This window comes from Eretmochelys imbricata, chromosome 6, assembly GCF_965152235.1.
Source record: "Eretmochelys imbricata isolate rEreImb1 chromosome 6, rEreImb1.hap1, whole genome shotgun sequence".
Lineage (NCBI taxonomy): Eukaryota > Metazoa > Chordata > Testudines > Cheloniidae > Eretmochelys > Eretmochelys imbricata.
Genome location: NC_135577.1, coordinates 101,801,791 through 101,828,292, shown reverse-complemented (window position 1 = coordinate 101,828,292; position 26,502 = coordinate 101,801,791). Strand labels below are relative to the sequence as shown.

The 26,502-nt window shown below is 41.0% G+C and overlaps 1 protein-coding gene across 3 annotated transcripts in view; it reads left to right on the top strand.

Annotated features, from left to right (window-relative positions):
* The window catches only part of TTC7B (tetratricopeptide repeat domain 7B), a 309,423-nt gene that overhangs the window by 130,984 nt on the left and 151,937 nt on the right, over window positions 1-26,502 (top strand). For all 3 annotated transcript variants that reach the window (XM_077819262.1, XM_077819261.1, XM_077819260.1), the window contains 3 exons: window positions 6,579-6,642; window positions 11,469-11,606; window positions 25,930-26,013. In XM_077819262.1, the coding sequence (XP_077675388.1) occupies window positions 6,579-6,642; window positions 11,469-11,606; window positions 25,930-26,013 (286 nt within the window). The remainder of the gene's footprint in view (window positions 1-6,578; window positions 6,643-11,468; window positions 11,607-25,929; window positions 26,014-26,502) is intronic.

The window sequence follows — 26,502 nt, the reverse complement described above, 5'->3', positions numbered from 1 at the left end:
AGGATGTATACTTCCATGTGCGCATTCACCCCTCACACAGAAAATTCCTGCATTTCATGGTAGGCCACAAACACTTCCAGTTTTAAGTGCTCCCCTTTGGGCTGGCCATGGCATCCAGAGTATTTACAACAGTTTTCTGTGTGGTAGCAGCTGAGATGAGACACCAAGGCTACACAATATTCTCATTGCTGAACGATTGGCTCCTGGTAAGCTTGAGACCTTAGGAGGTCAGGTCAGCGACAACATTCCACCGTACAGCTTCTAGCAACCCTAGGCATTTGCATAAAGAGAGAAAAGTCTATTTTGTCACCCACAAGGACAATAAACTTTGTAAGGGTAATGTTGGATTCGGTTTCTGTGAGAGCATTCCTCCCTGCAGACAGGTTTCATATAATGATCAACCTGAATTCATGCATTACCCGCAGACCATGAATTACAGTGCACAGGATGCTTTTCATTGTTAGGCTATGTGGCCGCATGCACCTAGTGCCTTTCACTGTTAGACCACGTGGCTCCATGCACCTACCTGTCACAGTTCACCAGGCTTCACCTGCCATGTCTGCAAGCTTGACTCCACTCGATCTATTGACTGGACAAGCACCACATCAGCTCCAAGGTGGCCGTTCCCACCGGAGTTGTCACTGCCTCACTTGGTGGTCAGACCCAGAAAAGATCATGGTGGGAATTCCCTTCATCCCTCTCACCCCCAGAATCACCATTGTGACGGATGCTTTCCTCCTAGATATGGATGATCACTTGGACAACCACACTCCTCGGTGTACCTGGATCCCACAAGATGCCAGACTACATATAAATTTACTAAAACTTAGGCAGTCCGCCTTGAGTGCAAGGCTTCCTTCTGCTCATACGCTCACTCTTTATGAGGGTACTGTTGGGACAGTATCACCATCATGGTCTACCTAAACAAACAGGGATGAGTGAGATCTTGTCCCCTCTTCCTGGAAGCATTCAGACTCTGGAAGTGGTGCATCAGGAACCACATCACAATACAGGCTGCTTACTTTCTGGATATCTACAACTCCCTTGCAGATGAACTAAGCAGAAGCTTCTCAGCAGACCACAAGTGGGAAGTCCAAGACACAATCCTAAGCAAGATATTAACACAAAGGGATATACCATAATGGGACCTCTTTCCATTCCCCCCCACCCAAAAAAAAAACAAAAAAAAAAAAAACAGGAATCTTTCCATGTATTGCTCCAGAGGAGTCATGGGTCGTGGCTCCAAGTGTGATGCTCTACTACTGTCCTGGACGAATGACCTCAGATATCTTTCCTCCCATTCATCTTCTTCCACAGGTCATAGGTAAAGTAGGTTGCGACGGAGCTAACATCATTCTCCTAGCACCCTACTGGGACCTGTTTGCCTCCCAGACGAACAAGAAGCTCAACATAGAGAAGAATTGGTAGCAAATCTGAAGGTGGAAGGCAATTTGGGTGGAAGTGATCATGAAATGATAAATTTCATGAGAAAGGAAGGCGTAAGACCAGTAGAATAAGGACAATGTACTTCAAAAAAGAATACTTTAGCAAACTCAGAGAACTGGTAGAAAAGGTCTCGTGGGAAGAAAATCTAAGGGGAAAAGGAGTTCAGGAGAGCTGGCAATTTCTCAAGGAGACATTATTAAGGGCATAACTGCAAATTGTCCCAGTGCAAAGCCAAGATAGGAAGAGGCAAGTATGGCTCCATCAGGAGCTCTTTAATGACCTGAAAATCAGAACGGAATCCTACAAAAAGTGAAAACATGGATGAATTGCTAAGGATGAGTATAAAAGAATAGCATAAGCATCATCTTCTTTTTCCTTTATGCTGCTTTTCCTTGTGAGAATGTGGCAACAGCATGGAGAGTAGGGAGGACCAGACCTCCCTTTCCTTCACAGCAGGTTCCAGCTCCTCCTGGGAGATTCCCAAGCATTCCCAGGCCAGCCAGGAGGTATAATCCCCCCAGTGTGTCCTGGATCAGCCTTGGAGCCTCCTTATCAGATGCCCGAACCACCTCAGCTGGGTCCTCTCAATCTGGAGGAGTAGCGGCTCAAGCATGTAGGGACAAAATCAGAAAGGCTAAAGCACAAAATGATGTACAACTAGCAAGGAACATAAAAGGCAATAAGTTCTTTAAATACACCAGGAGTAAGGGAAAGATGAAGTTAGTGGGGAAGGAGAGCTAATAGCTGTTAATGGTGACCGGATATTAAACACAACTAATATGTTCCTTCCCCTTGTTGTCAATAAGTGAAAATAGGGAAAGAACAGTTTAAAGAATATTTAGATATGTTAGATGTCTTCAAGTCAGCAGGGCCTGATGAAGTTCATCCTTGGGAATTTAAGGAACCAGCTGAAGCAATCTTGAGCAGTTATTTTTGAGAACTCATGGAGGATGGGGGAAGTCCCAGAGGACTGGTAAAGGGCCAACATAGTCAGCCTAACTTCTATACCTGGAAAGATACTGGAACAAATTATTAAGCAATCAGTTTGTAAGCACCTAGAGGATAATATGGTTATAAGGAATAGCCAACATGGATTTGTCAGAAACCAGTCATGCCAAGCCAGTCTAGTTTCCTTATTTTATAGGGTTACTGGCCTAGTGGATGGGGGAAGAAGTAGATATGATATATCTTGATTTTAGTAAGGCTTTCGACACAGTGCCACATGACATTCTCATAAGTAAACTAGGGAAATGTGGTCTAGATGAAATTTCTGTAAGGTGGGTGCATAATTGATTAAAAGACTAGTTGTCAGAGTAGTTATCAGTGATTCACTGTAAAATGGGTGGTGTATCTAGTGGAGTCCTGCAGGGGTCAGCCCTGGATCTGGTGCCATTTAATATTTTCATTAATGCCTTGGATAATGAAGTGGAGGCTATTTTTACAAAAATTGCAAATGACCTCAGGGTGTAGAGGGAGGGTGCAAGCACGTTGGAGGGCAGGATTAGAATTGAAAACAACTTTGACAAATTGGAGAATTGGTCTCAAATCAACAAGATGAAATTCAATAAAAGAGAAGTGCAGCGTACTTCAGTTAGGAAAGAAAAATCAAATGCACAGCTACAAAATAGGGAATAACTGACTAGGCGGTAGTACTGCTAAAAAGGATCTGGGAATTATAGTGGATCACAAATTGAATGAAAGTCAACAATGTGATATAGTTGGAGAAAAAGGCTAATAGCATTCTGGGGTATATTAACAGCAGTGTTGCATATAAGATGTAAGAGGTGATTATCCCACTTTACTCAGCAGTGGTGAGCCTTCAACTAGAGTAGTGTGCCTAGTTCTGGGTTTTAGGAGTGATGTGGACAAATTAGAGAGAGTCCAAAGGAGAGCAACAAAAATGATAAAAGGTTTTAGAAAACCTGATCTATGAAGGATGGGGGGAAAGCTGGCCATATTTAGTCTTGAGAAAAGAAAACTGAGGGAGACCTGTAAGCAGTTTTCAAATACATTAAGGGCTGTTGATAATGAGGGTGGTGAGCAATTGTTCTCTGTGTCCACTGGAGGTAGGACAAGAAGTAATGGGCTTAATCTGCAGCAAAAGAGATTTAAGTAAGAAATCAGGAAAAAAACTATAAGGGCAGTTAAGTTCTGGACTAGGGTTTCAAGGTAGCTTGTGGAATCCTTATCATTGGAGGTTTTTAAGAACAGTTGGACAAACACGTCTCAGGGATGGTCTAGGTTCACTGTGTTGTTGCACAGCGCAAGGGACTGAGCTTGCTGTCGTCTCAAGGTCCGTTCCAGCCCTACATTTCTATGAATCTTTGTACTCCTCCAGAGCAAACAATGTTGGGAATCTGGATCGATGCCCTTTTACTATTCTGGATAGACCAACTGAGGTACACCTTTCCTCCCTTTCCACTACTACCCCAAGTTCTGTGGAAGATTCATCACAATAAAGCATGAATCATTCTCATTGCACCCAACTGGTCCAAAAAGTTCTGATTTCTGGATCTCCTATGAAAGTTAACCCATTATCCCATTAGCATTCAACATCTTCCAGCTCTGATAACGCAAGAGAATAGTGGGATCAGACATTCCAACCCAGATTCTTTTCACCTCACATCTTGGTATTTGGATGGGCCTCAGACCTAGAGCATGTTTGGAGGCTGTTCAGACTGTTCTTAAGAGAAGACTCCACAAGAAATTTCATCAAGCTAAATGGAGGCATTTCTCTACCTGGGAGCAACAAAACCAGTTATCCCCAAAGACAGCAGGTATTCCTGCTATTTTAGACTATCTCCTCACTTTCAAGACACTGGGCCTTTCTGTTAGCTCTCTGCAAGTCCACTTAGCAGCAATAAGTGCTCTCCACCCACTGGTAGATGGCTGTTCTATATTTATTCACCTGATAACAACCAGATTCCTAAAGGGCCTCACTAGGGCCTTCCCACCAGTAGTGAAGCCAGGACTTCAGTGGTAGTTCAGTCTTATACTTTGAGTACTTACCAACATAGGCGCCAACTCCTCCTGGCGCCAGTGGGTGCTCGCGCACCCCTCCGCCCCGCCCCCTCCCTGCCCCATTGGACCCCTTCCCCAAATCCCCGGCCCCGCCTCTTCCCCTAAGCTCGCCGCGTTCCCGCCCCTCCCTCCCACAGCTTATGTCGCAAAACACTTGTTTCATGGTGGCAAGCCTGGGAGGAGGAGCAGGGACACAGCGCACTTAGGGGAGCAGGTGGAGAGGGGTGGGGATTTTTGGATGTATCCTCCTTTGTTGTCAGTTAGCCTATCTCCCTCCCCTGGATGGAGTGAGAGCCTATTCTTTAGGGCACAGGCAATCTCAGTAGCATTTCTCCAAGAAGTACCTACACTGGACACTTGTTACATTTTCACAAAGCATTATACTTTAGTCCAAACCTCTTCTGCAGACTCAACCTTTGGAATGACAATATTGCAAATATCTATACTGCCTGTGTCCTTGTAGCCACATGTGTAATACGGATAGGGTTCACACATCTCAAAGAACCTCCAGTTACAGGTAAGTAACCGCCATTTATTTAAACTGGAGAGGGAATCAATAGATATACATTAACACTGTGGGTGTAGCTTAAAATATTTGCCTTCAGACTCTAAGATCTCAAAACTCACCTTTTTATTTTTTCTATTGTCTAGTTGTTTCATTTAGCACTATGGACTTCTGTGAGTGGAGCCCATTTAGTTCTTCTGTCAGCTTTTTAGAGTAATACTAAAATATTTATAGGTTTGTATGTCACCTCTCTGAAGTGTTTCCTTAAAGGAATAAAGAAGCCAAGTTTCTTAACAGATGCATTATTCCATTTCTGGCAGTTTTTGGTCGTGCTAGCAGTCTTAACTATGTGTTGAAACTTCTTTATTGCATAAACAATAGTTTGTCTTGGAAGTTACTTTGTACCCTTACTTTAATGTCTAAAAAGAGACTTTGACATCGACTTGCATTGATAACAGGCCATCTATTTAAAAAAAGGAGGGTGGGGGAGAGGCACTATTCTTGAGATGAAACCTATTTTTTGTCTAAAATGAGTTCATGGTTTCACAGTAAATTTCCTGATAGATCTGAGGCATCTTTAAGAAATAAAACATGTCTAAATCTTAGACAACCCTTAGTTCCCTGTCAGTAATTCAGTGTAGTTTAAGCAAATTCTGTAATACCTGTAACCAGTGTCTGTTAGTGGTGAGAGAAATTAAGAGCTTGATTGTAGAGTAACCACAAGCGCTGAGTGAAGAGCAGAGTGTGGGTGCTCTATCCCAAGAACAGACCAGAGACAATATTGTGACTTGGTCACAATTTGATACCTGGTTTCCCTTTGCTTTGGGAGAGGGTGAGGGTCCTAGCTCTATACCTGGACAGATTTTACTTCTCTACCCTCACCTCCCCCCGACCCCTGCACCAGAGGAGAGTTGTGGCCTCGTGGAATGTGTCTGGATAACTGCTTTCTGCAATCTGTTGCATAGGCTGGTAGGGGCCTTCAGAATTAAGTAATTGGAAATAAATGTTTTAAGTGTTTAGGAAGTGATGAGAGTGATGGCACATAGAAAAGGCAGAAACTGGAGTGGCTTTTTGTTTTAATAGTGAGCTGTACAGTACAGCATTGGTAAGAATAATGTAAAATATATCTAATGCAGAGATAATGCAAGTGGGGTCTAAATATCGCTAAAATTGTAATCAATATCCTATTCTAGTAAGCTGAGGGAAAATCTATTTTAGTGTGCCCATGTTGCTATGGTTGCAGTTCATGCACACTTACAATTAGAGTGGGAGGTTTGTTTAATTGTGAATACTGACATTTTTACAGCTGTCAAAATTACATGGTATTTGGGGTATTTGGAGTGTTTGTTTTCAACTCTGATCAGTGTGGTGCTTCTGTTCATTCTGTTTTGCCAACTTATTCTTTTAAAGGCAAATCAAAATATTGAAATAAAACTAATAATTGAAACTAAAATTCTAATATGTATAGAGATTTTCATTGTTATGGATATTAAAAATCAACTAATAATCATAGCATATGAACATTTAATGTTATATACACACCATTCTTAACAGTAATATACTCTACTTGTATTTTAATAAATACTAAAGTTTGATTTTTTGACAGCATTTTTTGTCCTCAAGAAAATACAGAAGAAGCTCTATTGTTGTTGCTGATTAGTGAATCTATGGTAAGTTAAACTGCTGTTGTAAAAACTTTTTTATGTCACTTCTGTCATTTGTCTTTAGAGCACATTTGTCCCATTTCCTGTTACAAAACTAGGCGAGCAGTTCCTTCTGGAACTAAAGCTATTGCTACTCTGACAGGGAGCCAGCAGGAAGTGCTGTGAGGGTCTTATGATTCTGAGTTCCTCTTTCCTTTTGAGACTAAGTGCATTGTCTCTGGGCTGAACCTACTCTTCCTTTAGTTTTAGGGAAGGGAGGTAGAGTGTGTTCCCAAAACCAAGTCTTTCACTTGGCATCACATCAGTGTGAACAGCTGTTACAGCAGCTGCTGCCATTCGGAGAAGCAAGCTTGAAAATTCAAGTAGTTTTTGTTGTAATCACAAAAACCAAAAATTAGATACATGTACCTATTCAATGTGTATATGGCCAACAATTCTTTTCTGAAGTGCTTTAAAATGTAGATCTCACTTAAGTTTCAAATAACTCTTGATATTGGCATATCGTCTGTATACGGCATCATAGGATGTTGCTGGTGTTGTGTTTTTTGTAAACCCTTGATTTTCCCCTGTGGTTGTTTCCTTTCAATGCCTTTACTGACACCTGTTAAAAGGGTGCCATGCTACTGCTCTGGGGAGGTTTACTAATGGTTGATTACCTACCCGCTGGTAACTTACTAAAGCAAGGTCAGTTACATCCTATGCTCTTAAAACAGTCAATACAAAATCTTTTACTCCTGGGGGAATTCTGTGCCACTGTGCATGTACATATTTTATATGCCGTGCACATTTTTTTCAGAAAATAGCTTCTGCTGAAAAGTTGCTGTGGTTACACCTTTTACCAACCAGAAGGCATTATGGCACTAGAACACAGCAACCTTTTCTGGCCAGCTCCAGCTACGATGTGGAAGAGAAAGAGCCTGCCTTCTTCACAGCACCTGTCAGACCAAGTCAGGAGATATGTGGAGACAGACAGAGTGGGGTTGCTGAGGGGTCAGACAATGCTTATAAGGGCTAGTGAGGGAGGACAGACTGGAGCAGGCGCAGAATGGGAGTGGAGATGCAGGGACACAGGGGGGAAGGAGGTGCAGGGTCACCTGGGTAGAGGGGGAGGCGGTGCAGAGCTACAGGGAGGAAGGGGTGTGGCTGAGAGGAGGCACAGACACATGGGGGCGGGAGGGTAGGGACACATGGAGATGAGCGGAGGGGACTGACTGAGGGGGTGCAGGGACACTTGAGGAGAAGGGTGTAGAACCACATTGGGACGGGGGAGAGGGTGCGGGGACACATGGGGATGGGGGGAGTGGGTGTTTGAGTTGGGGTGGAGGGACAGGGGATGCAAGGACACATGGGGGAGCAGGGACACATAGGGACTGGGAAAGTTGTGCCTGACTGAATGGGAGAGGCTAGAGGTCTGCATGAGGGACATGCCCTAACAATCCCTTCCTGCCCTCTCCAAAAAACCTGATCCATACTTTTCCCACCCATACCCAACAACCCTTCAAGTTCATACCCAGGCTCCTTCCCAACAATTACTTCCCTCTCCCTAAGCTCCTCTGTTACGCCTGACTTCCCCAAGCCTTTGCACTGCTTCTGAGGGGTGCAGGAAATATGGTTCCGTACAGTAGTTTAAATGAATTATTACTCTGAGTTCTGTCTTAATATGCCTAGTAAGGAATCGATTTGTCAAAAAACATTTCCTGAATCTTTTTTATTGTCTGTATTGTTACAGACATGCTTCCTGACAGGTATTTTGAAATAAATGACCAAAAAATAATTGAAACTGGTGTGATTACAGTAAAAGCTGTTTTATCAGGCACTTCCCCAACTGGAAAGCTCTGTAAAGCAGCATTTCTGATCTTAATTGAAATGCCGGCTTATAGTCCAGTTGGCGCGGGGCTGGCAGGGGCTTGGGGCGCAAGAGGGGGTGTGGAGCGTAGGCTCTGGGAGGGAGTTTGGGTGTGGGAGGGGGCTTGGGGCACACTGCAGGGTGCCAGATCCAGGGGCCGCTGCCTCTGCCCGCAGGTGCCACCCCGAGCACTCTCTCTGCAGATTCTGTTGGCTGGGGACTGTGGCCAATGGGAGCTGCGGGGCAGCGCCTGCAGGCAGAGGCACCGCACAGAGCTGCCTGCTGCGCCTTGGCCTAAGAGCAGCTGGGACAGGTTGCCATTTTCAGGGAGCTGCCCGAGCTGAGCGGCCCCTGGATCTGGCACCCTGCACCCCCTTCTGCACCCCCAGCCCCCTCCCACAACCAAAATCCCTCCCAGAGTCCAAGTTCCGTGCCCCCTCTCACGCCCCAGCCCTGTACCCCCTCCTGCACCCAAACTCCCTCCCTCTTAGTTAACCATCATTTTTCACTTACTGGCACCCCCCATTCCCCCAACATGCTAGATAAAACAGCTTTTACTGTATATTGTGTTATTTTTGTCTACTAAAATAGGCAGAATTTTGCAGAATTTTAAAATATTGTGTACAGAATTTATAATTTTTTGGTGCAGAATTCCCCCAGCAGTAATCTTTTCACTTTGTGTAATGAATCTGAAACTTGTCCCCTACTTATAATGAACCAAAGGTGAAATTTTCAAAAGCACATAAGTGCTTTCATGTATTGCAGTAAATGATAAAAATGATTATTTTGGTCATTTATTTTTAAAACTCATGAAAATATGTTCATTACTTCTATATAGCTGAAAAAACTTACTGTTAATATGATAGCACATAAATATTGGTATTGCTACCATCATTCTTCCTATTTGAAACAGTCCTGATGCAGAACATTTCCAGAAATTGCATAGTCTTCTACATAGATAATTTCCAGTAGTCAATTTATTACAATATTATCATTGTTGGTGTTATAAAGTGCCCTTGTACTCTGGCTTCCGTACATATGTAGTACATGCCTACCTTTGCTTTGCTTATCTAGATAAGATCCTGTAGAGGGGTCAGACTCGTAGGTAGGTCTGAGACACTAGACCTTTAAAATACTCACACATATGTATGGAAGTTCTTTTCCTACTTCAAGCAATTTTAAATTTGTTTTTAACACTTAGGGTGGGAGAATTCTCCCTACTCTCAGGGTATAGGCTGCCATGGTACCAGCAGCAGTGTTCGTGTCACAGCTGACTGCACTTAAGAGGCAGCAAGCAGTCAGTGCCACTGACATGGTGTTACCATGATTACATATGCAACCATAAAAGTAAGAGATTTTGAAGCTAAATATGTATACAGTGGAGAAAGTAAATGCCAAATACTTGTTGATCAAAAGAAAACAAATTCTACACATATGGGAGTATATTTTCAAAGGAAGATGTGGGCAGTTAAGTTCACAACTAATGGAATATTTGTGTGCGTAACTCCCCATGTACCACTTTGAAAATTTACCACTTAGTGTTTGATTATCCTGATTTTATAGACTCTTTCATCCAGTGTCTTCAGAGCCTAAAATGTTGGCCGGTTAAAATAACTAAAAAGTACTTTGGATTTTAATGTGTGATTTTTCATCTTTCTATAAGTGGGGAATGAAAGCTGTCCATTCTGACTTCTAATGTGAATCTACAAACTATATAGAAATGAAACTTAAGTAGAAATGAAAACAAGTTGCTAAAAATAATGTTTGGTTTCTGGCTAGATGAGATTAATAGGTGAAGAAATGCAGTTATCAGCTTGTTCTTCAGCTCTCTAGAGGGTCCTCTGACTGTCATTAATATTTAAACAAAACTAAAAAAACCCAGCCACTTTGGGAGCATCTCACTTCCTATCTTTAATTTGTTTCATGCTATAGCTACCCATACAAATTCAAGTCTGTAGTCTGCAACAATGAAATTTGAAATGAAATTCTAAATTTCAATTTAAAAGCATGTAGAATTAGAGGACATCAAGACAAGGCGTATTCAGACTGGTGGTTTTGTGATAACAATATATGATGGAGAATAGGAGAGGTTGGTTTTGGAGTAACCTTTTAAAGTGGAGCACATGTGGTCTTGTCGTTAAGTCCTAGCACAGGCATCAGGAGACTTGAATTTTATCTCTGCTCTACAAAAGTCTTCCTCTGTTAACTTGGGGAAGTTGGTTTAATCTGCCTGTACCTCAGTATGCCTATTTGTAAAAAGGTGTGTTGTAATTCTGTAGTCTTTGTAAAACATTTTTAAATCCATCAGATGAAATGCACATGAGAAGTGCAGAGTATTGTCAATATGTACACATTTCTATGCTACGCTTGAGCCATAGGATTGGAGAAGCTGAGCTTCTTGTATGAGGCCCTTCTTATGGAATATACATTGAACTGTATCGGTGTGGGTTATCTTTGGAAGAGACTGTTTATTCATCCCAGAGAGAGGACACTGTCATAATGACCTTCAGAAGATGAAGTAAGTGGAACGAAAATGGCACTCTCTGAAAGAAGGATGGAAGACCCCAGCAGCCTGGATCAATCAGCAAAGTTGTACCTTATTTTGATGCAAAAGACAATAAAGCACTAATTATGCCAGAGTTAAACTGCAAAGTACAGCTTCATTTTAGATAATTTTTAACAAAATTATTTTTCTGTTTTATACAGTTAGAACATAACAGTGAAAGTAAATCAGTTACAGAAACACTGGATTAGGGTTAATTCGTATATTAAATCCCTCACAAAAAGTAGTGTGAAAAAATGGCATCAAACAGGCTTTTGTTTAAATACAAGTAATCAAATGCAAAATGAGCAGAAGTTTCTATCTTGTTTGGTCACTTGCTTTCAGTGATAATTGGTATTTTGAAACACATTAATAATGACCAGAACCAAGATGTTAGTCAGATTAGACTGACACCCTAAATTTCTTCTTGGTGCTGTCTTCCAGGCTAACCGTGATGCTGTACTGAGCAGAATACCAGAGCACAAAAATGATCGCATCATCAGTTTGCAAAGTGCATCTGTGGTCTATGATTTGCTTACAATTGCCTTAGGGAGAAGAGGTCAATATGAAATGCTATCAGAGGTACGTCTGTAATAGTAAATATTTCCAGTGCCATGTCTTCAGTTTGTTTCCAACTGTTAACATATATGAAATATAGATGACAAAACTATCTGTGGTCATTTTAAAACAAAAATTGCCATTAATTTATTACTCTGTTCAGTTATGTTGTAGTAAAAGGATCCAAACAATTTCATAAAAAATCTTCTACTGTAACAATTGTATTATAAATAAATCCTCATTAGTGAATAGCTGGAAAAGGAATTTATGAAACTATTTCTTTTGAGGTAAGTATTTTATATAATTTCCCCCTTTGGTCTCATACCATTGTGACTGCTCTAAAATGCTGTTCATAATAATAATACCTGGCTCTTACATAGCTAATAACGAGTTTCTCCCTCATTAATTGTCTCTTCAGATCTCTGCTATAGAAATTGCATTTGATGCCTGAAGAGTTTTATTTAATTATGTAATATAGAAATCTGTTCTTTTTAGGTATGCCTTCTTACATGTTTAGGGCATTTTAAAGTGTAATCTCTTATTTCTCAAATGCATAATGGCTAATTAGGCTCTTTGCAGAACAGAAGGTTTTTGTCCTGCTTAAAGCAATGCCTTGAATTCAGCAAAATGCCATTAACTGAGATTCAGGTTAGCCATCTGTATCCACGATGAGCCCTAGTTACACCTGAATTCCATATGTTTCACTTGACATGAAAAGTCTGTCAAGGAATTGATTACCTGGTTAATAATATGCCTCAGAACATTCACTGAAGGATTCTTTACTTAAAGTAAAAAATTCAGAAGTGTTATAATGTCTGTGAAACATTTCATATCAATATCTCCTCATGCTCAACTCTGAAATGGAAGTATTTCCTCATGTTGTCAGCATTTTGCAGCTTCAGGTGGTCTACACGCAATTTTTATCAGAGTAATAGTAGCCCTTCCATGAAACCAAACAGTATAAAAGCTTAGGTAGGGCTTTCATTTCTCAACATAATCTTGGATTGTCAAATATTTTAAATTTTTTTCCAGTAAATTACTTTGTTTCCGAAATTGTATATCCACTATGTGGTGTTTACATAGAATTTGTTCGGAGCTTCATTTGCTAAGCATGTATCCTAGTGTATTAATGTAGGTTCGTGCACTTCAGAAATTAATGGCCCAGGGTATGTCCCAATGTCCTCCAGTGCATGTAGGCATGTCAATTATACTGATGCATCATGAAACTTCCTCTGATTTCATGACTCTTGAGTAGGACTCATCCTATGGTTAAAATTAAGTCTTTGCCAGATTGGGGCCTAACCCTTCATAGGTATAGTCCATTGCAGTACTGTTGGGTTATTTTGTACATCAGGCCACTTTTCAGAAGCTTACCTTTAGTCATACGTTTTTGAAAATCTTGGCCAATACATAAGGTTTAAAAATATTGATACTCTTGCCATGAAGCAGCTATTCTATATGTGGAAAAAACAGCTTATATAAAGACATTATCTATCAGAATAAAATGTATGTCAAAATATAATGCCTGTCCTTGATGGAAAGATACAGATGTACTGTTCTGTCAGATGTTCTGTAAGATCTGTTCTACTCTCATATCGACAAAGCATTCAGCTAGCTCTTAAATCCCATGCACTATTGTCCAAAATATTCCAGAACATCCAGGCTTTCAGGGTCTAGTGTTCTCCAACCACCCATGGCATTGTGCAGCTTATCTGCCTTCAGATTCTTTGGTCGCCAGCCAGGAGCCTCTAGCTTAATGTTGTTGTTAATGTAAAAATAATAAAATTTGAAAAGTCTTTGATCCATTAGTGTTAATGTACTTCAGTTTGGTCAAAAAGGAGTTGGTAATTCCTGTTTATAATTAATCTATCTAAATATCAAACCAGCAGAGGAAATTTCCTTCCAGATAGCTTGTCATCCTGTCTTGGCCTGACCTTTCCTTTGGCTCCTCCTTGGAGCTTCGTATTACCTTTTGTGTTCTGGAAACCAGGTGATGATTTGTAGGTGCTCCTGAAAGGCAGCCATTTTTTGGAGCCAATAACAGTTTTTGCTCATGCAGAAAGTAATGAAGTGCCTTCAGCAGAGTCAAGGAATAGACCTTTATATGTATTTCCTGATCTCTTTAGGTTTTTTCCCCCCTGGCCAGAATAGTAAGGGTTTTATTTACATTTATAAAGATACTTCTCTGTATAATATTTCAAATCTTCCAAAAATCATTCTGTGTGAATGCATCCGATGAAGTGAGCTGTAGCTCACGAAAGCTCATGCTCAAATAAATTGGTTAGTCTCTAAGGTGCCACAAGTACTCCTTTTCTTTTTGGAACTCTATAGTGTGTGCTCTCGGAATTAGCATAGAGATCAATATGTATGTAGTTACTGTGATGAAGTGTATTTGGTCCTTCGTGAATTCGGGGGAGACCTTTCTGGACCAACAGCATCTTTCCCCAAGCAGGTCACTAGAAAACAAACCCAGTTCTATTTTATCTAGATTAATGGATTTAAGATCATAAAGGATCGTTATGCTTATCTACTGTAACCATTTGCATACAAAGACCATCAGATTTCACACAGTAATTCCTGCATCACACCCATACCGTCTGTCTGACCTGTAGCATATCTTTTTTAGAAAAATATCCAGTCTTGATTTAAAAATGTTAAGTGATGGAGGATCCACCACATCCCCTGTTAAGTTATTCCAGTGCTTAATTACCCTCACTGTTAAATGATGTGCTTTATTTCTAGTCTGAATTTATCTTGCTTCAGTTTCCAGCCATTGGATCTCATTATGCCTTTGTCTGCTAGATTAAAGAGTCCTCTACTGCCAGAAATCTTCTGTAAATTCAGGTACTTACAGACTGTGATAAAGTTACCTCTTAACTTTCTCATTGATAAGCTAGATAGATTGAGCCTCTTAAGCCTTTCACTGCAGGAAATGTTTTCTAGACTTTAAATCATTCTTAAAGTTCTTCTTTGAACGCTTTTTTCCATTTTTAAAGTATGGACACCAGAGCTAGACAACAGTATTCCAGTCCTTTCCTCAGCAGTCCTGTATACAGAGATAATACCCTCTCTCTATGATTACCTGATATTTCCTCCTTATATGTCCAAGAACTGTTAACTCTCTTAGCCACAGTATTGTACTGAAAGCTCATGTACAGTTGGTTATCCACCATGACCCCTAATCCTTTTTAGAATACAGCCTCCCCACTCCATCAATCCTGAAAGTATGACATTTTTTTTGTTCCTAGGTATATGACCTTGCATCTAGCTATATTAAAATGCATATTGTTCAGAGGAACCTGGTTTACCAAGTACTCCAGGTCACTCTATAGTAGTGATCTGTCCTTATTATTTACTACTCTGCCAATTTTTGTGATCTGCAAAACGTATCAGCAATGCTTTTATATTTTCTTCCGGATTATTGGTAAATATGCTGAATAGCATTGGGGCAAAACCAGATCCCCGTTAGAAGTAGCTCCCTTTGTTGTTATGATTCTCTGTTTATAATTACTTTTTGAGGTCTGTCTGTTAGCCAGGTTTTAATCCGTTTAACATGCATTATACTGGTTTTTGTGTGACATTGGGTTTTAATCAGAATGCTGTGTGATACTAAGTCAAATCTTTTACGAAAGTCTCAGAATATTACGTCTACAAAGTTGTCTAGACATTATGATGTCTAAAGCAAACTTGTGATCTCTTCAAAAAAGACATATTTATCTGACAAAACCTATTTTTCATAAAACAGAGCTGATTAGTACCAAGCTACCAATCTTTATTTTATTTTTTTTTCTAATTGCATCCCATATCAGTCCTTCCATGATTTTGCCCAGGATTGATGTCAGGCTACCTGCCCTTTTTAGTTACCCCGATCATATTGCTTACCCCTTTAAAAGTACTGGTGTATTCGCCTTTTTTCTCTTGAACTTTCCTACATTCCAAGATTTGTTAAAAATCAACACCAGTGGTTCAGAATCCTCCTCAGCTAAATCTTTTAAAACTCTCTCTCTCTCTCACATGCATGTATGGCATCTGCAGAGCAACATTCTGTAGATGCAGTTGTAGGTCCATAAGCCATCTCAACGCCTCCTCTGTGACAATATCTGATAAATCATTGTCCATTTCACCTTTGAATCCATATTTGAAGTACTGCATTATTATGTTTTCAATGGTTTGGATGTTCTTGCTGCAGTCGCATGAAAGGTGAGTCTTTGATTTTCCACTTGTGCATCAAGTAACTGCATTTTCCATGGTTTGTTCAGATGCAGTTCAATGTTGTCCAACATCTGCATGACAGGTCGAAACCAGGAAGGAGGTTTGTTGGGTTAGTAATAATTTGCTTGTTTGGAACCATAGATGAGGTTAAGACACTTTCCCTTCACTGGATTTGGAGACCTGAAGTGTTTGCATATGGTCCATAGTGGTTTTTGAAATTTCAGTCATTGTTGGGGTGTGTAGCCTGCTGGATGGGAAGTTCTGGATAGTTTTTGGCACATTTAAGTTCTCATACTGTGGCTATGTCTCAACAGATAGCTGGAGGTTCAGTGTTTGCAAATACAAAAAGCCACCATTGAGGTGTTGATTGTAAAGTTTCCGTCATGATACACATGGTCTGATTCAGCTGCCTATCCACAAGTTGACTATGGCAGCTTCTTGTCCAAAACTAGTGCACAGTACTGTGCAACTGACTATACCAGGGCTAAGGTCAATGTTCGAAGCACCAAACCAGTTGGTGCCCAGATTGTTCCCACTAACTTTTGGATAATGTTGGCGCAAGCTTTCACTTTAGAGGCTACTTTCTTGAGGTGGTCATGAAAGGTCAGTGAGTGGTCAAGAATGACACCAAGATGTGTTGGCTTTGGGTCATAACGCACAGTTTCACCATAAAACTAGATAGTTAGTGCCTTCTATGATTCTGTTTTCAAGGTGGAAAGTAGAGACTGCCAATTGCTCAGATTTGGTGTCAGCCACCACTTTTGGAAGTAGTCCTCCATGATCTTAAGGTCAGATGTAAGGGTTACTTCAAATTCTTTAAAGTTATGGGGCCTGAGTTGTGAGTGCCACATCATCAGCATGCAGAAACTTCTGCGCTATTGTTTCAGGGATATCACTCTTGTATACATTGAAGAGTATTGGAGCAAGTACAGAGCCTTATGGTAGCCCATTATTGAAAGTACATGGCTTGCTGGTTTGACTTGCGAAGTGTACGGACATCCTTTGGCTGCTAAGCTGGTGTTCAGCAGCTGGGAAGTGTGCACTCGGGATCACTTTGGCCAGTTTCAGTAGTAGTGCATCCTTCCTGACTATATCACATGCTGCTGACAGATGAATGAAAGCAGTAGTGATCTTGAGTTTTTGTTGGAATCCAGCCTTAGTGTTTGTAGTGAGGCCCAGGACCTGGTCACAGTAACTTCCATGCAGTTGGAAACCAGCTTGCTCCTTGTGTAGACTGGTATCTGCAGCAGGCCCGATTTGGTTCCAGCTCATACACTTCATCACCTTGTAGGTGGTTCTTAAACAGGAGATTGCCCTATAACTAGAAGGGTCATGTGCAGGTTTTCCAGGCCTTAGGATTACAATGACTTTGGCATCTCTCCACACAGTGGGGATTTCACTGGTCTCTAGGATGTTGCTGACTATCCATTTCCATGTCAGTGGACCCAGGTTATATAGGAACGAACTTGAGATAGATGCCATCTTCTTCTGCTGCTTTTCCCAGTTTTGTGGCTACATTGACTGCATCGATCTCCCTATTTGTGAATGGTCCAAACCACTGGGATAATGAAGAGTGTGTGGACCTCACCTGCTGGAGTTGATGCTGGACTTGCCTGCGCTACTGTTTGTCTACTAGCTGTTTTGATATCCATAAAAGTTTAGCAATAATGGCATTATCTTTCACCTGCATCCTAATGGAATGCAAGGGATTTGTAGCCCCCAGGTGTATCAGCAGATTCCAGGAACATCTGCTTGTGTGTATGAAATGTAGACTGTCTGTTCATTCGGGCTACTGTTTCCACCTTGCTGCATCCAGTGCTGCCAGGAGGGCTTTCCAATTTATGAGTCTCTACACTTGGCATATTTATGGAAGAGCTCTTGGCTCTCTGCAGTCCAGCAAGGAGTATACAATGACTTGTGTCCCTGGAGGATGTTCTAATCTCCCCCACAAAGAAGGAGCTCAGTAAAATGGTGTGACTGAAAACACCGCTATATTCACACCCTACACATTGCTGTAATAATCTTTATATGAAATATGCCTTTTGAGGTATCATTTGAAAACTAGTAACTCGCTGGTCAATAATATGGTGAAATTTATGTAGCAACATTATATGTAAAGTTATGAAATCCCCCAGTATGATATTAGCACATGTTGAAAACCACACAGCACTGCCTAAGCAAAAGGTGTTAATCGGGTCTATCTTAAACATATGAATGTGTGTTTACCTCAATTTACACATAAATAGTAAACAGGATTCTAGAGTCAACAGGGGGAGATGGCAGGAGACAAAGCAAATTGACATTTCAACAAACACATGTGAAGGGAGACAGCATGGAGTGTCCTTCATCACCTAAATCCATGTCACCTACCTCATTGTTGGAAAACTTTGCTTTGAGGGGTAATCTTCGGAAGAATCCACTTTAAAAGTTCACTGAACTGTAAAAGAGAAGAGCAGAAATCCCCAAATTATCTCTTTCACCTAAGAAGACAAAGGCATCAGCACCTTTGGGCCTCCTGGAGAGATCCTCGCGAGGGGAAGGGTCAGTCACCATCTTGCTGGAAAACACTGGGTGAGAACGTGTATTTTAAACAAAGCCTTGAATCAAAACTTGCTTGATTACGTTTTAGACTTTTAGATGCATGTTCTCACTTTTATTTGCTTGTGACAACTTTTAACTTAATCTCTTGTACTTGAATTCTCAAAAATACTGTTTTCTTGTGTTAATACACTTTTTTTTAAATCTAAACCAATATAATCCTGAGTTTAAAGTGAGCTGTTTGGTAACTCCAGTTAAAGTAGCAAACTGTTGAATATTGGCTTCATACAGGAGCAACAAAGCTTAGTGTCTGAACTGTCCAGGATAGGGCTGGAGAGTGCAGAACACACATTTTTGGGAAAATTCAGGACTGGGAATTTATTGGAGTCGCTCTGCAAATAGTAACCAAGGCTGATGGAAGCCGAAGTGTGACTGGTGTGTTACTGACAGGCTGCTGGGGTAACTGCTGCTGGACCAGGGCTACAGCAGTAAAGAGGCGCTCAGGATATGACCTGCATGCTGGTAGGCTGTTTGAGTGTGGCGCAGGAACTTCAACAGCAAAGCATTGTGGGGTATGTGGTGACACATCCCCTCACTGGTCTGGATTGCACCTCGGAATGTGACAAACGGTCAAAAGTCTTCAGGGTTGGGACAATGTGGAAGATTATATTCTTCACAGTTGTTGTGAAAGTGGCTCAGTCAACTTTTTTGAAGCTCCAGCATGGCGCTGGTTTTAAGTAGAGTACTGGAATTTGAATGCCAGTGTGGGTCAGTAGTGATCTGTGCTGGCTGTTCAGGAAGTTGTCAAGGACAATCCGTGATGCAGGTATTGGTGTGCATGTATCCTCTTTAGAGGTAAACATCAGGCCAGGGCAGTATCCTGTGCCCTGTCTTGCAGAATGGAAAGTGACTTGCTGTTTTGCGTCAAAAAGGAGGAGTATATCATTTGCTGATGCCCACTGTGTCAGTTCTTCACCTGCAGTATTGTTTGCTGCCTAGCTCCACTGTGTGTGGTGACTACTAAAGTCCACCACAAATACAGCAGGGTCCTGTGTGGTTGGCAGAGTTGATTGAGGGCACTTCACACGGGGTGGTTTGTATATGATGATGATGATGGTAAACTTGACAATGCTCACAGAGATTGTAATTGTTTCTTTGTGCACTGTAGGAAGTAGGACCACATTTTAGTTGATCTCCTGCTTCCTGTATATTGCCAGCCTATATTTTGGGTGGTAATTGCTGGCTATGAGTTTATAGCCATTGATTTTGTAGCAGCAGGCTTTTTCTTCATTTGTGGCATAGGTTTCCAGGAAGGTGAGGATATGGATGGTGATAGGTTTCAGAGTGGTAGCCATGTTAGTCTGTATCAGTAAAAAGAACGAGGAGTACTTGTGGCACCTTAGAGACTAACAAAGTTATTTAAGCATAAGCATTCTTGGGCTAAAGCCCACTTCATCAGATGCATGCAGTGGAAAATACAATAGGAAGACATATATATACAGAGAACATGAAAAAATGGGGGTTGCCATACCAACTCTAATGAGAGTAATTGATTAGGGTGGGCTATTATCAGCAAGCAGGAAAAAAACGAAAACACTTTTGCACTGATAATCAGGATGGCCCATTTCAAACAGTTGATAAGAAGATGTGAGTAACGGTAGGGGGAAATTAGCATGGGGAAATAGTTTTTAGTTTTTGTAATGACTCATCCACTTCCAGTCTTTATTCAAGCCTAATTTAATGGTGTCCACTTTGCAAATTAATTCCAGTTCATTGGAGTCTGTTTTTGAAGGTTTTTTGTTAAATAATTGTGACTTTCAGGTCTGTAATTGAGTGTCCAGGGAGATTGAAGTGTTCTCCGCCTGGTTTTTGAATGTTATAATTCTTAACGTCTGATTTGTGTCCATTTTTTTCTTTTACGTTGAGACTGTCCGGTTTGGCCAATGTACATGGCAGAGAGGCATTGTTGGCACATGATGGCATATATCACATTGGTAGATGTGCACGTGAATGAGTCTTTGATTGTGTGGCTGATGTAATTAGGTCCTATGATGGTGTCCCTTGAATAAAAATGTGGACACAGTTGGCAACGGGCTTTGTTGCAAGGATAGGTTCCTGGGTTAGTGTTTTTGTTGTGTGGTTGCTGGTGAATATTTGCTTCAGGTTGGAGGCTGTCCATAAGCGAGGACTGGTCTGTCTCCCAAGATCTGTGAGAGTGAGGGATCGTCCTTCAAGGTAGGTTGTAGATCCTTGATGATGCGCTGAAGAGGTTTTAGTTGGGGGCTGAAGGTGACAGCTAGTGGAGTTCTGTTACTTTCTTTGTTGGACCTGTCCTGCAGTAGGTGACTTCTGGGTACTCTTCTGGCTCTGTCAATCTGTTTCTTCACTTCAGCAGGTGAGTATTGTAGTTGTAAGAACTCTTGATAGAGATCTTATAGGTGTTTGTCTCTGTCTGAGGGGTTGGAGCAAATGCGGTTGTATCTTAGAGCTTGGCTGTAGACAATGGATCGTGTGGTGTGGTCTGGGTGAAAGCTGAAGGCATGTAGGTAAGTATAGCGATCAGTAGGTTTTTGGTATAGGGTGGTGTTTATGTGACCATCGCTTATTACCACTGTAGTGTCCAGAAAGTGGATCTCTTGTGTGGACTGGTCCAGGCTGAGGTTGATGGTGGGACGGAAATTGTTGAAATCATGGTGGAATGCCTCAAGGCTTCTTTTCCATGGTTCCAGATGATGAAGATGTCATCAGTGTAGCACAAGTAGAGTAGGGGTGCTAGGGGACGAGAGCTGAGGAAGCGTTGTTCTAAGTCAGCCATAAAAATGTTGGCGTACTGTGGGGCCATGCGGGTACCCGTGGATGGTGATCTTCTTCAGCATTTTCTCCTAGTAGTCACACTTGGATCATGGGAGGTCTTCAACATTCAGTCGGCAGATCTTTACCCCAGGTCCAGTCTGCCTAGTAAGTTGCATGAAAAGTCTTATTTTGTTGCTCTTTTGTCTGGGAGGTCGACATTTAACATTTGGTCACTGGTTTGATGACGTTAGTGATGGTTTCCCACTTGACCACTTTCATGCGGTCCACCTTGTTATCTATCACTTTCCATCTTTAAAACACTTTGGTGTTGAGTTGTCCCATCCTGCAGGTTTAAAAATGTTTATCTTTAGTAGTTCCTCTTTAATATCTAGTTAATCTACTCTTTAGTTACTGTTCAAATTTTAAAATTCCTTGTTATCCTTACCTACTGACCTTAGATTTTTCATTGGTTTTAGCATTTCGTAGCTCTATTTAGCATTTCATGGTTCTGCATTTCATAGCTGCTGATGTATTGTCACTGCAGTCAACCTCAACTATCTGCTGCAAGTGTTTATCCAGGACCAGCAGGACCTAAAGAAGTTGGCTTCTTTGGCTAGCTCCTCTGCTAGTTAACCCAGCAGGAAACCTGTAATCATCTGATCTTCACTGGGAAAGCCCTGGGAGGTCATTGACCAGTCATCCACCCACAGAAGGACTCTAGCGCAGAGAACTGGGAGGATTATTTCTACTACACTTTTTAGTTTATTTTCTTTATTCCATAACCAAAAGCTTGATATCAAAAGGATTGAGGTTGGAATTACCAAGTTGTGGGTCACCTCTTAACCATACCCTAATGCCCATCCAACATGCTTCCAATGGCAAAGATACACTGCATAGTTGCAATGAACTTTCTTCTAACTCCAGCTGGTAAGGACATGCCTTTCACACAATATATTAGTCTGCCTCACAGTATAATGCAGAACCTTAATTACAGTGCCGTGCTTTCTAACAGTCACATAATACATTCACTTCTGCAAATGATGTCTCTGAACTTGTGTGTGTATATTCCATGCCTCTACAATAATTACTGCTGTTAAAGGCAGTAACAGAGGCAGTGGCCCTGGAACTTGAGGTAGAGTGGTCCGGATGGACTTCACTTTGTTTGTTTGTTCTGTTGTCCTAAAATAAATACAATTCCACAATGTGGAAAAATATGCCATTTTCTGGGAGTTGTGATTGACTGGGAGCGGGAGAGGGAATCAAAAAGTAGGTCAGAGGTCTATACTGAGTATTGAAATTCCCACAAAATTGTGTATTTTATAATACACTGATAATAGCTCATCTTAATTAATTAGCCTCTTAGAGTTGGTATGGCAACTTCCACTTTTTCATGTTCTCTGTATGTATATACATATTCTTACTATATGTTCCATTCTGTGCATCTGATGAAGTGGGCTGTAGCCCACGAAAGCTTAAGCACAAATAAATTTGTTAGTCTCTAAGGTGCCACAAGTACTCCTGTTCTTTTTGCGGATGCAGACTAACACGGCTGCTACTCTGAAACCTGTCACTGTGCAAGGCACTGAATTTAACCGTATTGGTTCAGCTCCCTTGATTGCTGCAATTCTTGAACTGGAATTAATCACTGATTTCAACGGTAGTGCACTTCATGAGCCAGGGTAGCTTATTTTGAGATTTACCTGTTATGTGATTATGCATTCCAAATCCTATTTTTATATCTGGAATAAGAAATTTTCTCATAGTTAAACTAATAGGAAGAAAGTAAAGACTTGAAACTGCAAGGTGAGGAGTGCTTTGGCTCCATTTTGTTGGCTCAGATGCAGAGTGATGAGCACCTTGCAGAATCAAGCTCTAGATGCAGAATGAGCTGGGCAAAAACAGGCATGCAGTGAGACCAGATATATTCATGAAGAGCACAGCACGTTTGAATTTAAATTCATGAACATTATAAAAACTATATAGTGATTGTAAAACATTTATTTATTTATTGGCTCCTGTTCAGGGGAAGAGTTTTAAATGGAGAGATGTCAAAATCACAATATATTTTTTTTAAAAGAACATGTATGCATACACACCACTATATGTACAACTTTATAACAGAGTTCTCAATGTCCATGACTAGGCCATGTGTTCATATCTCATGGCAATCCTGAGAACCAGAGAACCTTTCAGTTGAGACTTCACATCTTAAAAGGGGGAAAAAATGGGCCATGTGCAAGTGTTTTCCATTGCACTGCAGAGCAAAACGGAATTCCTTGGCTCCAGGTTGACAGCCTTAAGGACACCTAATACAGATAGGAAATTAAACTTGAAGACAGTTTGATGGAGGTCAAGGAAAACACATCAAAGGTGGTAATTGCAAAACAATATATCTGCTATGAAAGAGCTGTCAAGATACTGGAAATTACCAATTCCAATTACCCTGGAAAACCAGGGCTCACTAAATATGTGTGGAATCGCAGTACAACTGGTTAATATCAAAAGCAGAAGTTCATTGGCACTCTCATTCCTAACAGATTTGTTGAAAATCCCACTTTACATATGAAAGAATTATGGTATCATGGGCAAGAACAAGTAGGTAAATCAAAGCTAAAGAGAGACTCTTGTCGTTTTAATGGTGAATCTTTGAGAAAAGTAGATAAGTTTTATTAGCAAGAAGAGATCATAAGGACAAACTTCCATATCAAGGGAATTAGATCTTTGTTTCTGGATTAGAGCTCCATCAAAATACCTCCCAACATTTCAAGAGGCTAAAGTGGCCCAGGTTCTGCCCTGGGTGGTGGTGGGACAGGTGCTGCCCCCAGTGGGTGGGTAGCACTGGGGAGGGGTCAGCTGCTGCCCCAGAGATTGGGTGGTCCTGGAGGGGGAGTTGCTGAGTGAACCTTCTTTGCACTCACCCCACTGCAGCAGCTCCGGTCCTGCAGGGCTGACAGGGGTTGGCTACTTGTTCTGGGCATTGTCACCTGACCCCGGGGGCTGCTGAGATTTGGGTAGGCATTCCTGATAGGGATGGCCAGACAAAATTTGAGTGAGTGGTGCTGTGACCCGATGTAATAGGTTGCAATGCCACCTGCAAAAATCTTTGTGCAACAGTTCTGCAAAGGAATTACTGATTGTTTTAATAAAACAAAAAACACCCACCACTGGTGAAATGTAAATGTGCATATGGTACTGTAATTTTTAAGGATAATAATTAACAATATTTCTGTATTCAAAAGAATTTCCTATAAGAAATATTATTCAGTAAACAGAATGCCTAGTTAACACATTCCTACTATTTTCATCTATTTCAGCCTCAGTATTGTACCGTACTTCACTTCAGCTCCTGTTATATGGAAACACAATAAATATTGGTTTTGTTTTATTTCTGTGCTTTCCATAATACTGAAGGCTCATTTGAATATCAGAAATAGTATTTGGGTTCTTAAAGTTTGGGGGTATTTATTGGACATCTGTCAGTGCAGAACACCTAGTTTGTATAATTGGGCTTTGCATGCTAGGATGGTAATTGCTAAATCAGTTTGTTTAATCCAGAAGAGCATCCAATCTCTTGACTCATTTATAAAACCAGAATAATCGTAAGAGAAAATGGTTTCTTAATGGCAACAGCAAATATGAAACTTTTGTAATTGATACACAACACTAATTAAATATATTAAATCTCTATATAATAATGATCAATGTACCTTACGGCTGTGGTTCTCAAAGCCGGTCCACCACTTGTGCAGGGAAAGCCCCTGCCGGGCCGGACCGGTTTGTTTACCTGCCGCGTCCGCAGGTTCGGCTGATCTCGGCTCCCACTGGCTGCGGTTCGCCACTCCAGGCCAATGGGGGCTGCGGGAAGCGGCGCAGGCCAAGGGATGTGCTGGCCGCCCTTCCCACAGCCCCCATTGGTCTGGAGCGACGAACCGCAGCCAGTGGGAGCCGCTATCGGCTGAACCTGCTGACGTGGCAGGTAAACAAACCGGTCTGGCCCGGCAGGGGCTTTCCCTGCACAAGCGGCTGACCGGCTTTGAGAACCACTGCCTTATGGCATCCAATTACTAAGTGAGAGTCTTAGCTGAATATTCAGTGTAATAAATGAGTATTCTGATTTCATACCCACCAGTAGTTTGAGTCCAGATGTTTCTTTAAATTGGAAATAATACTGCCAGATAAATTTTTCATTGTACCAGTGACCAGTTTTGAGGGTGCTACTGCTGCAACAAGTGTTCGCTTTGAATGAGAAGATGGGTATGTAGTTTCCTTTGGCACCTGAGTCTTAAATAAGCACCCACCTGCTAGAAGTCTCAAGTCCCGCATCTAACAGCTACATGGCAGATACGTATCACTCCTTCAATCAGCATAAAAAGGAACAGCCACCATAGCAATATTTAAACATTAATGGTGTAAGGGAGAGAAATTTTCTCCTTGGCTCTTAAATTTTGTAAATTTCTGTTAGAATGATTCCGTAGACTCTGACAGCTTCTGTTTGTTTTGTCTTGTTAAGTAGTAGTATTTATTTTTTGTATTGTTGTAGTACCTACCACCCCTAGTGCTAAACACACACAACTGAAAGACAGTCCATTTCCCAAAGAGCTTACTATCTAGGTATGCAGATTATTTGAACCAATTAGGTTTTCATTTCATATACTTCAAGTGAGGATGTATATGCAAAATAATCCTAAGGCTTGCCTGTAGATTTGTATCTTCTTAGGCCATTAAGATAAGCATGTGCATAAATCTTTGAAAGCCCTTAATTAGTATTTTATAAATTTATTAATCATTTTTATTTTAAAATTAGTGTTTAGAAAGAGCGATGAAGTTTGCATTTGAAGAGTTCCATCTTTGGTATCAGTTTGCATTGTCCCTAATGGCAGCAGGAAAAGTAAGTCTAATCTTTTCTGTATATATTTAATTCTTTGTATTGAGGGCTAGTAGTAATAAAACTTACGTAGGGTTTTTCATCTTCAAAGAACTTTGAAAACATTAACTAATCCTCACAGAAGCTCTGTGGATAGTGTACCAATAAATTTGTGGTCAGTGTGGTACAAGGCACAAATAAATACAGTTCCTGCCTCAAGAATTTACAATCTAGACGGGACCAATATTAAATATTTGGACTTTTCTGCTATACATACTAAACTAATCAGTAAAGTAAATGTAAGCTGTATTATTTTGTTTATTTTAGATCAGTTAGACATTACTCCGGAGAAAAATGCAATAGAGTTTATTTTTTTATCTACCACTGTGATCAACAGGTGTTTGATTTTTAGATCCAAGCTCATATATTCAAACTGATCTTGGAAGACAATCCAATAGACTTCTAAATGTATTTAGTTTGGGACCTCTGTTCACACCATTATTTGTCAAATAT